Source organism: Microcaecilia unicolor, chromosome 5 (assembly GCF_901765095.1).
Source record: "Microcaecilia unicolor chromosome 5, aMicUni1.1, whole genome shotgun sequence".
In the NCBI taxonomy this organism is placed as follows: Eukaryota; Metazoa; Chordata; class Amphibia; order Gymnophiona; family Siphonopidae; genus Microcaecilia; species Microcaecilia unicolor.
Window position 1 is genome coordinate 41,781,503 of NC_044035.1, and position 13,681 is coordinate 41,795,183.

Below are 13,681 nucleotides of genomic sequence, written 5' to 3' on the forward strand. Positions count from 1 at the left end.
TGCCGAAGGACCGGACCGATCCGCAAAACGTTTTTCACGTTGAGCCTCCCGAGACACTTGGGTCTGTTTTTTCATTAAAGAACACAGCTTACAAGCAGCTGGCAGATGATTGGGCCCAAAGCACTGGAGACACCACGCGTGGGAGTCGGTACCCGAGATGGTCCGGTTGCATCGAGTACAACACTTGAAGCCGCTGGGTGTCCTCGATGACATGGACAGAAAAACAGCGGCTGTAAAATTAAAGGACGCGATTGTGCCAATTAAAAAGGCACAAAAAAGGAAAACAAAACCCGACCAAGCAGCCTAAAAGCTGGCCGCGACGAAAAAGGAAGGAAACTTAAACCTTAGTGGAAAAACTAAAGAAAATAAAGGGAAAAATAAACTAATACTTTTTTTTTTTTTTTAATTTTGTCAAAACAAAAAACGTTTAAGAAAAATAAGAAGAAGGAAGCGGCAACGTCGCAAAAAGTCTCCTGGGCAAAAGGAACACAGCAGAACACTGTATCACTTCAGACGTGAATAAAAAGAGACTGACGATCTCACTCTCGTGCTGTGGGCGGAAAGCCATTCGCTTATGCGTGGTGCGCTCTGCCCGCACACCGGAGCATTCTAGGGAGTTTTTTTGCTTTAGATATTTTGCCAGTCTCCTGGGCCGTTGCGGACGACGACCCAATCTTGAGAACAAGCAGCCTGCTTGTCCTCGGAGAACCCTTATCCACACTTATCACCTCTTGCTTAGACTATTGCAAATTGCTTCTCACAGGCTTCCCACTAAGCCATCTCTCTTCCCTTCAATCTGTTGAAAACTCTGCTGCACGATTTATATTCCGCCACTGTCACTATGCTCATATTAACATTTTCCTCGTCACTTCATTGGCTCCCTATCCGTTTCTGCAAACAGTTCAAACTCCTCTTACTGAATTACAAATGAATGCACTCTGCAGCTCCTCAGTACCTCTACTCTCTCCTTACACTCCTCCCTGGGAACTCCGTTCATTGGGTAAATTTCTCTTCTCTGTACTCTTCTCCTCCACTGCCAACTCCAGACTCCGCATCTTTGGCTATCTTCAAATCTAGATTAAAAGCCCACCTTTTTGATGCTGCTTTTAACTCCTAACCTCTATTCACTTGTACAGTACCCATGTCTATTTTATCATTCCTTAGTAATTCCCTTATCTGTCCTGTTTGTCTGTCCTGATTAGATAGTCCCTGCTCGAAAGAGCTTACAATCTCTTCATCTTCAAGTGTGCAACGCTGCTTACATCTAGTAGCGCTACAAAAATAAGCTGAAATCTTCTGCCCAGTGTGCGGTGGTGACCAAAAAAGCAAACAGGATGCTAAAATTTCTCTGCATTGCTCCATGATACGACCTCACCTTAAGTATTTATTTATTTATTTTACAAGCCTTGATATACCGCTAAATGCCAAGAAATGGCTTCAGAGTGGTTTACAATAGCAAAACATGTAATTCTGGTCGTCATATCTCAAAAAGATATAGTGGTACTAGAAAAGGTTCAAAGAACGGTGACCAAAACGATAAATGGGATGGAACTCCTTTCATATGATGAAAGGCTTAAGAGGCTAGGGTTCTTCAGCTTGGAAAAGAGACAGCTGAGGGGGGATATGATAGAGGCCTACAAAATCAAGAGTGATGCAGAACGGGTAAAAGTAAATTGTATTTTTACTCTTTCCCAAGACCAGGGGGCACTCAATGATTACATGGTAATACTTTTAAAATGAATAAGAGGACATGTTTTTTCACTCAACGAATAGTTAAGCTCTAGAACTCGTTGCCGGAGGATGTGGTTACAGCAGTTAGCATATCTGAGTTTAAAAAAAGGTTTTGACAAGTTCCTGGAGGAAAAGTCTATAGTCTGCCATTGAGACAGACATGGGGGAAGCCACTACTTGCCCTGGAATCAGTAGCATGGAATCTTGCTACTATTCGGGATTCTGCTTGTTACTTGTGACCTGGATTGGCTACTGTTGGTCCATCTAGCCCAGTATCCTGCTTTCATCAGTCTGACCCAATAAGGCTATGCCTATGTTAAGTATTTTGAAGAGTATAAGGAATGAGTATGAATTCACCAGCACCAAAAGTGAAGGAAGCAACAGAATTTGTTAAGGAACCGAAAAAAAACTATTCAATTAGATCAGCATGGAAGTACATAATTGGTGAAGGAGAGGTGAACTGAAACCTAAGGATGAGCAATTGATAGTTGCAGCCCAGGATAGTGGATTATGGGTGAGGTGGTTTACTGCAAACATAGATAAAACTAGATTCTGCAAGAAGGAACTGGAAATGGTCACTTCTTGTAGCTGTCTGTGAAATTCTGAAGGAAACAAAATCTCTATACAGAAAGGCATAACAAGGTGGCGCGTCTCATCCACTGGAAACTTTGTAAACACTACATCACTGTACTGGAAAAGCACTGGGATCATGACCCTAAGAGAATCATGGAGGAGAAAAAAAAAAGAGGTTGTGATCACCTGGGACATCCCCATTCCAACAGACAAAATGTTGAGGCCCAGGAATCCAGACATAATGGTGAAAGAGAAACACCAGAACAGACCTGATTATAGAGGTGTCAGTCCCAAGTGATTATTCAGTGAATCACATAGACAGAGAAAAGTCCTTATCAAGAAATGCAGTTTGAGATCAAAAAAATGTGGAAGATACAGAAATATTCCCTATTGTTTGGGTGCCACAGGCCTCATAAAAAGAACTTCCAAGCACTCCTGGATAAATTGTTGACAGCAGAATTTTAAAAAAGGGTTGGATGGCTTCCTGGAGGAAAACGCCATAGAATGTTATTGAATGGATGTGGGAAAAATCCACTATTTCTGAGATGGGCGGGACAAATTGTTCTTTTGGCCGCTGTCGAAGGCAGGGTGCTGGGCTCGATGGACACTTGGTCTGTCCCAGCATGGCGATGCTTATGTACTCATGTAGTATCTTAAGAACTCCAGAAGAAACCTCTCTCTCACACAATGCAAGTACTTTGGCAAACGTTAGCAGTAAATTTGAGAGACTGAGATCATACTCCACATTCCCTGGCTTAGGAGTGAGGCTCACTACTGTCAAGGTATGTGCAAAAATAACAGCAAAAATGAAAGTAGGGGAGGACCAACACAATTCTAACTCAGGGGAAAAAAGCAATTTTAATAGTCTGACTCAATGCATATCTGTGTTTATCAACAGAGTAAAATATACGTGCTGCAACTAAATTGCAATGCTGTTCCTTGTGACCACGTTTTTTGAAACCTACAATTTAGTTGCAGCGCACAATATTTACTCTGCATTACCATGGACACTGATTTGACGACTCCTGAGGCAAGCACCTCTGTGCCAAAACGCAGATCTGTGTTGAGTCCGACTAATAAAACTGTTTTTTACCCTCGAGTTGGAATTGTATTGGTCCTCTCCTACTTTCATTTCTGCTCTGTGCCTTGATTTGTAGGGGTTTTCCTCTTTGTATGTGCAAAAATAACCTATTTGGAGACACTGCCCACATGAGGAGCCAAAGAATGCTCACCCAAAATGCACTGGGGACAGTAGAAACCAGTTGTAGTGCTCACCCATGGGCTCCTACAGCCCTTACAATGGTAGCTTATCACCATCAGTAGCTCAGTGGAAGGGAGCTCTGATGCTGGCCCAGAAGCCTCTTCCTGAAGGGAACCTTTGGAGCTGCTCTGCTTCTCTGACAGCTTTGCAGATCATACTGCTCTCTGAAAGTATTTTTTAAAATATACAGCCAGGGCCAAGTAATTTAAAAGAGAAAAATAGTGAATTTTAAACTTTTTTTATTTTTTTAAATGAGAGGAACCTGCATAGGAGGGGACACAAAAGTATCAACATCCCACAAGTGATAGCTCTCAGGGACTACCACACGTCCCCAGGCCCATGGCTATGCCCAGTGCCCTGAAGGGCAAAGCTACTCCACACTCTACTAAAGGAATGTCCATGGGCCAATCCTCAGCAACCAAGACCAAGGACTATACCTCAGGACTGAAATCCTTAAACTACATCCTAGGGAATCAGGCATATTCTTCAATCCTGCTACACCAGTCCAACCTAAACCATCTTCTGGCAGAAGAAATACTGAGCTGTTCCAGGCTGCATCATTCCTTGTGGTAGTGTAATAAAATTGAATTTTAAAGATTGTTTTTCAACTCTGCCTTGACAGACCAGTGCACTCGGGGTCTGTATTTTTGATTAGAAGTGGTTCTGTTTGGAAATGATTGTTTGACTTTGATTGTGTGAAAATAAGTTGGAATGTAGACACAGCTCTAATTAATTTGGTATGTGAAGGGAGAAGTGGAGCCTGTTTTCGAGTTCAGATTGGCCACCTGGACTAGGAAACATGTGACCACATTCCCACAGTATGGCTTGTTTCTCAAGCATTCTGTAATTTTCATTAGCTCTGAACGTGAGTTCTAAGCCTAATAAAAAGGGGAGTTTCTTTCAGTGAAATGGGGAGCTTGTCTGTGAGTAACGTACGAACTGCGCAGAGAACCATATTTCCGGGTCAAAGAAACTCCTGGCTTTCGCTGTGAACAGGGCCCCCCAGCTGATGATAAGAGCCTGGATGATATAAGGACCAGTGATTGTTTTATTGCTTCTTTTCCTGGTCTAGGAACTCTTAGCATTGCTTGGATGTAGAGATCAGTGATGTAATGATTGTATTGTTTCTTTTTAGTTATATAGCTAATCACTGTGTGTATATAGCTTAATCATTGTATATATCTTAATCATTGTAGATTTTAGAACCTTTAATAAAGGTCTCATTTACCTAATACGAATCCAAAAGAATCCACAGTAATTACTGAGTAGTCTGTGTTAGTGAAGCAGGCTGTAAATCCATAGCAGTACAGGCAGTGATATCACCAGAATATGCAAATTTTAATCTGCCTCGCATCTACTGGTACAGGTACACAACCCATTGATCTTGACTGGTCTAGTAGGATAAGGAAGATGTAATTATCCCCTTTGCTATTCAAAAAGCAATATTCCTGAATAAGAAAGGTAAAGATAGGCAAGGGAAAAAAAGAAGAATTTGTGTGTTGTAGAATGTAAAAATTATGTATCAAACCCCAAGCTGGGTCTTCCAGTCCTGGATCACCTGAGGAAAATTAGCTTGCAGCTTAGGCTGCCCACAGGGTTTGACTAGTGCTCTCTCATCATTGCTTGTATAATGCTTACCAGAGTTGGGAGAATTTGCATAAAAGAGGAATTCGGAAACAATGTAATAAACAGAAAAAGGAATAATGTCTATTTTGTTTATATTAACTGAAATAAGTTTAAAAAAAAACCAAAAAAACAGCCATCGGTAGCACTGTTTATAGCTAGCTCTGTTCATATGTTGGTCACACCTTACTGTCATTCTGTCTGCAAAGCATGCAGACCTATATTCAGAAGATAACAAAAAATGACATTAATATCATTTTAATACTTTTCATAAAGTAACAAACAAATTTGGAGATTATGAAATGTGGAAATATTGGAAGCTGCAGTCAAAGTTACAAATTCCAGAGTTGTGTGTCCCCATAATTTCTGTAAGTGGGAGGAGAAATCATTCCACGTTATTCAAGAGAGCTTGGGACAAGTATATAGGTTCTCTAAGGGAGTGATAGGGAGAGTAGATGGCATGGATGGGCAGACTGGATAGGCTATATGGTATCTGCCTACATTTTTCTATGTTTCTATGTTACTCATTTGTTCTACTTGATTTTACCTGAAGGAATGTAACTACTCCAAAAGGGGTCTGTACTGGCTGCATTTGTGGATCCTCTGTCAGAAGCATGTGCTGAATTCTTGATTCACTGTTATCCAAAGGGCTATGCCACGATACATGATCACCACTGCAAAATGTGTTTTCTGTGGAAGGGGGAAAAAAATCTGCAGTTAAGTGCAAAACCCTAGCTTCTAGGACCAGAAATTCTGAAGTCTGCAGCTGCCTGGTTCTAGATCTCATCTCTGCTTCCACAGAACAGCTTTCTTACTGGACTGAAAGCTGACTGCTCCTGGCCTTGAAAAGATAAGACAGTTTGATACCAGATAGTATAAATCACTTTGGTTTAATCAATGCATGAACACTGTCCCAATGTGAAATGCTGCATTTCAGACTGACAGCATTGGGAAAACGAACAAAAGAAATGTGTGTTACATTAGATGGATGATTCTTGAGTGCTTGCTTAATTTCTCTAGAGGATTACAACAGTGATGACAAGTGGAAAACCCTGTACCAATAATTGCAAATACTTGTAATGAGACATGCTACTTCAAGTTCTGAGTTTGTTTTTGCACTGAGCCAAAATAAAAATTTATCAGTCAAACCTATATGAAATGAAAACTCATGGCCCTACTTACTAAATATTTTTTCAAAAAGATATAATGGAAGAAACCCTTTAGTAAATAGACCCTTCAATCTAAAATGTTCAAGATATTTGTACATACTACGCATTATTCAGCATTTCAAAAGTACACAACAGTTAGTATAATACCCTCCTTGTATCAACTGAAATTTATGGTTAAACTGTTCTTGACACCTTTCACAGCACGCCCTCACGATACCTCTGAAACAATTATGTTACCAAGAAAAACTCTCACTGGATCAGATTTCACCTAAATGGTCTATGGATGCCAAAGTAACACCAATCAGACAACTTTCTATGTAGGTCGTTAATTAGGGAGATATAGGGGTGACAGACTCAGAAAATGTCCATAAACAGAGCTTTCAGCCGGGAATTTGCAGAGTGTGCTTCTGAAATGGTGCACAATGCAAAGAGTAAACTGTATCTCATAGCATATTTTCCAACATTTAGTTAAACCTGGTGCTTGTTGCCTATTTAAAAAAAAAAAAAAAATTGCATACAAACACTTTTCAATTAACTGCTTTGAAAGGTTCTTCTATACAAAGTCAAACAAAAGGGGTGGAAAATATTCAGAAAACATTAGGTGCCAGTTAAAGTTTTGAAGCCATGCAATTTTTTTTTCTATTTGCTTGCCAGTTTATTTTTCCTATTATATATTTTGTCTTATTTTTTTTCCCTTTATATTTCCTTTGCTTTCCCCTCCTACCATTCCTTCCTTACAAGCCCCCTCTCTCCCACCAACACCCCTAGTCACACCGGATACTCACCCTTCATTCACTCCCTTCTGGCATACTGTACATGGCCCATCAACACAGATCCAAGCTAAGGTGGTGCCTAGCAGTAGCAGCAGAGGCTTCTCATCTGTGCCCTAGTGACAGTAGCTGCTTGGCTTGAGCCCCATCTCTAACACAGAAGCAGCACACGATATCTGTAGTAACCACCAAATCGTAGGTGTGCCTCTTTTGTTTAGTTTTTAAATTACACTCATGAGTATGTGTACTTTATTAGGCCGATAATTTAATTAGTCCAAAGATTATTATAGAAATATTGTGTGAGAATAAATTGCTTTTCCAGCAGAGGTCCCCACAGCTTAACTATTGCCCAAACCCACAGGACATACTGCTCATGCCTGAAACAGAGCTGATGAAACTTTTTCTTTTTGTGTTTTAGGCTCTTAAATTCAGTTCTAGCAAAACTTGCTCATAATAGTTTAATCAGAGCATCTACCTAAGGGGTCAATTTAACTAAGTTGCGGTAAAAAGGCCCTGTGCTACTGGAAGGGCCATTTTTGCTGCACGCTGTGGCCCTTTACCCCTCAGTGGGTAAAAAAAAGGCTGAAAATAACCATGGCCATGCAGTAAAAATGCTCTTACCCTGTACCCATGCTGGAGGGGAGGAAGCACTTACTGCCACCCATTGAGGTGGCGGTAAGGGCTCCCACACTAACCCAGCAGTAACTGGTCACCTCGCAGCACTGCCCAATTGCCGCCAGGTTAGTGCCACGCTAAAAAAATATGAGATTTTCCTTAGTGCGGGAAATGGCATACACTGGAGCTGGAACTACCACTAGCGCCCGCGCTGGGCTTACCACCGCTTTGTAAAAGGGCCCCTAACTGAATAAGGACCTTGGAGAAAAGTGGAAAAGAACTGAAATTAACCTATTCTGTGCCCAACGAAGCGAACACGTGTTTTCTAAAAACAGAGTTACTGTTACAAAGGACTGCTCCACAAAGATGTTGCTGTATTTGTATAGCACCAGCATGTGTAACATATGAGTTATTTCACACTAGGAAAAAATGCCCGTTTCTGAGCGGAATGAAACGGGCGCTAGCAAGGGGCCCCCTCCCTCCGTCCCTCAAAGCTACTTGCCTTGTTCGCTGTGGGCCGTTTCGGCCCTCGAGTGTCAATAGCTCCGCCCTCGACGTCATGATGTTTTGACGCGTCATGACGTTTTGACGCGAGGGCGGTGCAGACACTCCAGGGCACACCGGATATCTCGGGCGCCTCAACTTCCGTGAAGGCTTCAGAACGTTGGGGTTGCCTTTTATATATATAGATGGGGTTGCCTTTTATATATATAGATGATAGTGGTGTCCATTTCATAAAAGCTAAAATCTAAGTTTAAGCACAGGGAGGTAAAATTATTTGACAAGGCTACAAGGAGACGGGTTGAGAAGGAACACAAAGTATAACTATCCACTAATACTACAGTGTAAAGGTTTCAGTGAAGAAATAAGGAAGGCAACAGAGCTTCTCTCTCAGCTGCTGAAGGTAAATGAGAACTGGCAATAGATAATCAAGGATAGCACTGGCAGCTGGTATAGAAAGGGTGTGAAGGATGTGGGGAAATGGGAAGGGGGGGGAGGAATGCTGAAGAAGTTGGGACAGCTGAAAAAAATGCGGCTTAGGGACCACTCCTAGGGAGGTGTATACTTTGGCAGAGGGAGGGAGCACTAAGGGATTGATGAGGGCAAGGGAAAAGAATACAGGAAAGGGAGGATATAAAAGGATGATGGGTTATGACCAGTGGCGTACCAAGGGGGGGGGTGGTGGTGGCGGTCCGCCCCGGGTGCACGCCGCTGCGGGGGGGGGGGGGGGGGTGCCGCAGCACGCGCCTGTCTGCACCCAGTTCGCTACGCTTGCTAAATTCTCTCGTTCGCTGCAGCTCCCTCATTCTGCCCCGAGGCAGAGGGAGGGAGCTGCAGCAAACGAGAGAATTTAGCGAGCGTAGTGAACTGGGAGCAGACAGACGCGCGCTGCGGCACACCCCCCCCCCCCCGCAACGGCGTGCACCCTGGGGGGGGGGCGCATCGGCGAGCCGCCCCAGGTGCCGTCGAGGCTAGGAACGCCACTGGTTATGACTTCATCACCATGTGAAACATAGCTGTACCTTCCCACTCCCCATACTGTGTTTGGTTTTCATGCTGTACAACTTGAGAAAAGGGTTAATGATTTATTCTGGCAATTAGTTTTGCTGTTGCAGTGGGTTACCTAGCTATTTATTTTTTTTGTTTAGTATTTATTAACTTTCAAATCCTTCCATGCAAGTCCAATACAAAGTTAAAAAGGTACTATAACAAAAAGAGAAAGGGGGAGGGGGGCATGAAGCAAACCTCAGTAATACTAAGACAAATGTTGCTTAAATTACGTCCCCACAAGCCCACAACATATGGAGGAGGCTGATGCATCAGACAAAGCAGACTTTGGTCAAAAGCTCATGCCTCTATAAATTGGTTAGTAATAAAGTACCATCTACTGTCGATTTTGTCACACCAGACTAACTTGGCTACCCTTTTTAAAAGAAAACACTGTAAGAATACATACTAAACATTATATATACTATATAAATATATAATTAGGGTTGTTGATGATCACATTTAAGATATGTGATTAATGCACAAAATGTTTACAGTGATTTAAAAAATAAATGTATTAACACACTCAGCCTGGAGCAGTCTGTGTGTGTTTTTTGTAATCTGACCACCACAGGTAGTACTGGGCACCACACCCAAAGCCCACTTCTCCAAGAGCTTCCAAATGTATCTACTTCCCTCCTGAACGTTCCCCCCCCCCCCCCCCCCCCCCCGTACCAAAGGCTTTCTCACCATTCCAATGAGCATCCACTCCCTCCTGACCTACCTAAAAATGCTCTGGTAGTCTAGGGTAGGGTAGTTGCTCCTGCCTGTGCTGGCTCCAGATGCAAAATGACCATGACCTCTAGCAGAAATCTAATGAAAGTACCATTACATGTCATGGCTGCCATTTTGAACCCAGAGAGGCACAGGCAGCAACAACTGGGGACTGCTACTACTCTCCTAACCGTAGACCTCCAGGACATCTTTCAGGTAGGCTGAGTGGGTGGAGTGTCAGGGCTATGGAAGGGATGGATGCTGGGGGAAGTGGGGAGCATTGAGAGGAGGATGGATGCTCTGTTGGTGTATTGGGAGAAGGATGGATGCTCTATAGGGTCAGTTCAGGATGGGGTGGACAATCTGGAGGTGGGGGAGCACTTTGGGAGAACGATAGATGTTCTTGGAGGGGGGGGGGGGTCTTCAGAACCACAATTAAAAATGTAATTACATTTTCAAAATCAACCAATGAATCAGTCAAAAATTCTGATCAAACAGCACCTATAATGTATATATATATATATATATATACAGGACTTATGGGATATAAAAGTACTGATTTAGTAGGATACTACATCAATACCTTTATATCCCAACTTGACCATACAGACAAAAAAAAATTTCAAGCAGAATTCGCAGGACCCTATTCTTTGCTTTCAAGAAAATCTTCAAGTTATGAAGATTCCATAAAAAATGTACAAACACATTTGTCCTTCCGTGTCTCCTTCACTCCTCTGCTGCCAACCTCTTAACCATGCCCTCTCTTCCTGCTTTTTTCTTGACCATCAATCCTCCTTAAGTTTTCTTGGCCCTTTCCTCTAAAATGCACTCCCATCTCATGTCTGTCAAGAATCATGTTATTCTACATTCAAATCTCTGCTCAAAGCTCCTCTCTTCTCTGAAGCCATTGATTATCCTGCTCTTCCATATCATCAAGCTGATCAATCCATAGACTGGTGGGTTGTGTCCATCTACCAGCAGGTGGAGATAGAGAGCAAACTTTTGCCTCCCTATATGTGGTCATGTGCTGCCGGAAACTCCCCAGTATGTTCTCTATCTCAGCAGGTGGTGGTCACACACAGCAGCAGCTCTGGCTAGGCCTCCAAGCCTAATTTTTAGGTTTTGTTGAGTGCCTGGGGTTGAGGGCTCTTTTGAGCAAGTGCAAACCTGGTGGTGCCAGGTCCCTCCTTTTCTCCCCCCTCCCGCTGGCTCCGTTAAAAAAAAAAAAAAAAAAAAAATTTTGAACGTCCTTAAAGGCGTTTATTTCGACGTTTATTTAAGCGTCTATTGCAGCTACTCACTGGGACACCAGGTCGTTACAACTCGGAGCGGACAGCAGGTAATTTTTACCTTTTTATAGCGGGCAGGGGGTTCCCCGATTCTTCTCCTCGTGGCATATGGCGTCGGAGGGCGAGGGCGCAAAGGGTCGCTCCCCGGGTCGCTTGAGCGCTTCTAGAGGGGATGCGGGGGTCTTAAAGCCTGATTCGCCCTTGTTGGGTGACAGTTTCGTGACCGATGAATGTCCCGGTCCTTCCTCCGGCGTGGCGGTTTTTCCCGCCATAAACGCCCATCCCCCGCTCCTCGCCTCCGCCATCTTGGCCGGCCACGCGGCTCGGACGGCTTCTTCTTGGGCCGCCCTTGAGGTTGGAGACATTAATGCCATGAACGCCCTTAATTTGGGCGACGGCACAGAAGCGGCTAAAGTTAAGAGCCGTTCTTCCCGCGCGGCTCCTTCGCGGAGTTTCGCGCCGGACGCCATTTTGGATGCGCAGCATGTCTCTCCCCCGCTATTGCGAGCGCCGGTTGAGGGTGCGTCTAGGGCTGTTGCCCAGGCTGCGGAAGTGCACAGTCTGGGGGGTTTCTCCCCCGAGTTTGTTTTGCTGCTGCATCAGGCCTTCCTCATGCACAACGCTGCCCCTGCTCCCTCGTCTGGTAAAGAGGTTGAGGTTCCCAGAGGTCCTCGGGTTGATTCCCAGGCCTTGGAGGAATTTGTCTCCTCCGATGTAGATGAGGGCAGCGTGTCTGAAGTCTCCCAACGGTCCTTTGCGGATTCCTTGGAGGAGACGGATCCCCGCTCGGATGGAGCGGATGACCCCTCTGCAGCGCGGCTTTTTAGCCCAGAGGATTTGCCCAACCTGTTGTTACAGGCCATGGACACTTTGAAGATTTCCTCTCCGGAGGACGTCTCTCCCTCAGCCCCTATTGGCTCTGCCATTATGCTGGGGACGAAGCGCCCGCCTAGAACCTTCCACGTGCATGATGCCATGCACACCTTAATTTCGGCTCAATGGGATGTCCCAGAAGCGAGCCTTAAAGTGGCTAGGGCTATGTCCCGCCTCTATCCTTTGGCTGTGAGTGAACGTGAGGCCTATCTGTGGCCTACCGTGGATTCTTTAATCACTGCGGTGACTAAGAAAACGGCGTTGCCGGTGGAAGGTGGCACGGCCCTAAAGGACGCCCAAGACAGAAGATTGGAGGCGGCCTTAAGGTCGTCCTTTGAGGCGGCTGCTTTAAGTTTGCAGGCCTCAGTTTGCGGCTCCTATGTGGCCAGGGCGTGCCTGACTATGGTGCAGCGGGCTTCCCCCTCGGATCATTCCTTGAGGGCTGATTGGCCGGCCCTGGAATCGGGCTTAGCCTATTTGGCAGACTTGCTGTATGATGTCTTGAGGGCCTCAGCGAAAGGCATGGCTCAGACAATCTCTGCACGGCGGTGGCTTTGGCTGAAACATTGGTCTGCTGACCACGCCTCTAAATCCCGCCTGGCTAGGTTGCCTTTTAAAGGCAAGCTGCTCTTTGGGGTAGAGCTGGACAAAATCGTGACCGATCTCGGCACGTCTAAGGGCAAGAAATTACCAGAGGTCAGGGCTCGGGCTAGTACTCGTCCCGGTACCTCCAGAGGACGGTTGCAGGAAGCCCGTCGGTACCGCCCGGGCAAGTCGGGTTCCTCTGCCCCCTCTTCCTTCAAGAGGAATTTCTCCCCCAAGCAGCATTCCTTTCGCAGAGACCGCCGTCCCGGAGGTGCTCCCTCCGGTCCTCCCCCAGGGTCTCGTACCCAATGACGGGGTCTTGGTCCACGCCCCAGTGCAGATTGGAGGACGGCTGTCCTCGTTTCTGGGCGAGTGGACCACAATAACTTCAGACGCGTGGGTGCTGGAAGTCATCAGAGACGGTTACAAACTAGAGTTCTGCCGACCCTTAAAAGACGGGTTTGTACTCTCTCCCTGCAAGTCTCCGGTCAAAGCTGTGGCAGTGCAGCAGACCTTGGACAATCTGATCCGCCTGGGCGCGGTCGTTCCGGTGCCAGAAAGTCAGCTTGGCAAGGGACGTTACTCCATTTACTTTGTGGTACCAAAGAAAGGAGGTTCTGTCCGGCCTATCCTCGATCTCAAAGGGGTCAATCGGGCCTTGAAAGTGCGGCACTTTCGCATGGAGACTCTCCGCTCTGTTATAGCGGCAGTGAAGGCAGGAGAGTTCCTGGCATCCTTGGACATCAAGGAAGCGTACCTGCATATTCCCATCTGGCCTCCTCATCAACGCTTTCTGCGTTTTGCAGTCCTGGGACGACACTTCCAGTTCAGAGCCCTCCCTTTCGGGTTGGCTACTGCTCCGCGGACCTTCTCCAAAGTAATGGTGGTCATCGCGGCCTTCCTACGAAAGGAAGGGGTACAAGTCCATCC

At 45.2% G+C, this 13,681-nt stretch overlaps 1 protein-coding gene across 2 annotated transcripts in view; it reads right to left on the bottom strand.

The window, feature by feature from the left end:
• Positions 1-13,681, bottom strand: part of SUFU (SUFU negative regulator of hedgehog signaling) — a 232,700-nt gene that overhangs the window by 162,825 nt on the left and 56,194 nt on the right. For both annotated transcript variants that reach the window (XM_030202831.1, XM_030202830.1), the window contains exon 4: positions 5,736-5,878. In XM_030202831.1, coding sequence (XP_030058691.1) covers positions 5,736-5,878 — 143 coding nt within the window. The remainder of the gene's footprint in view (positions 1-5,735; positions 5,879-13,681) is intronic.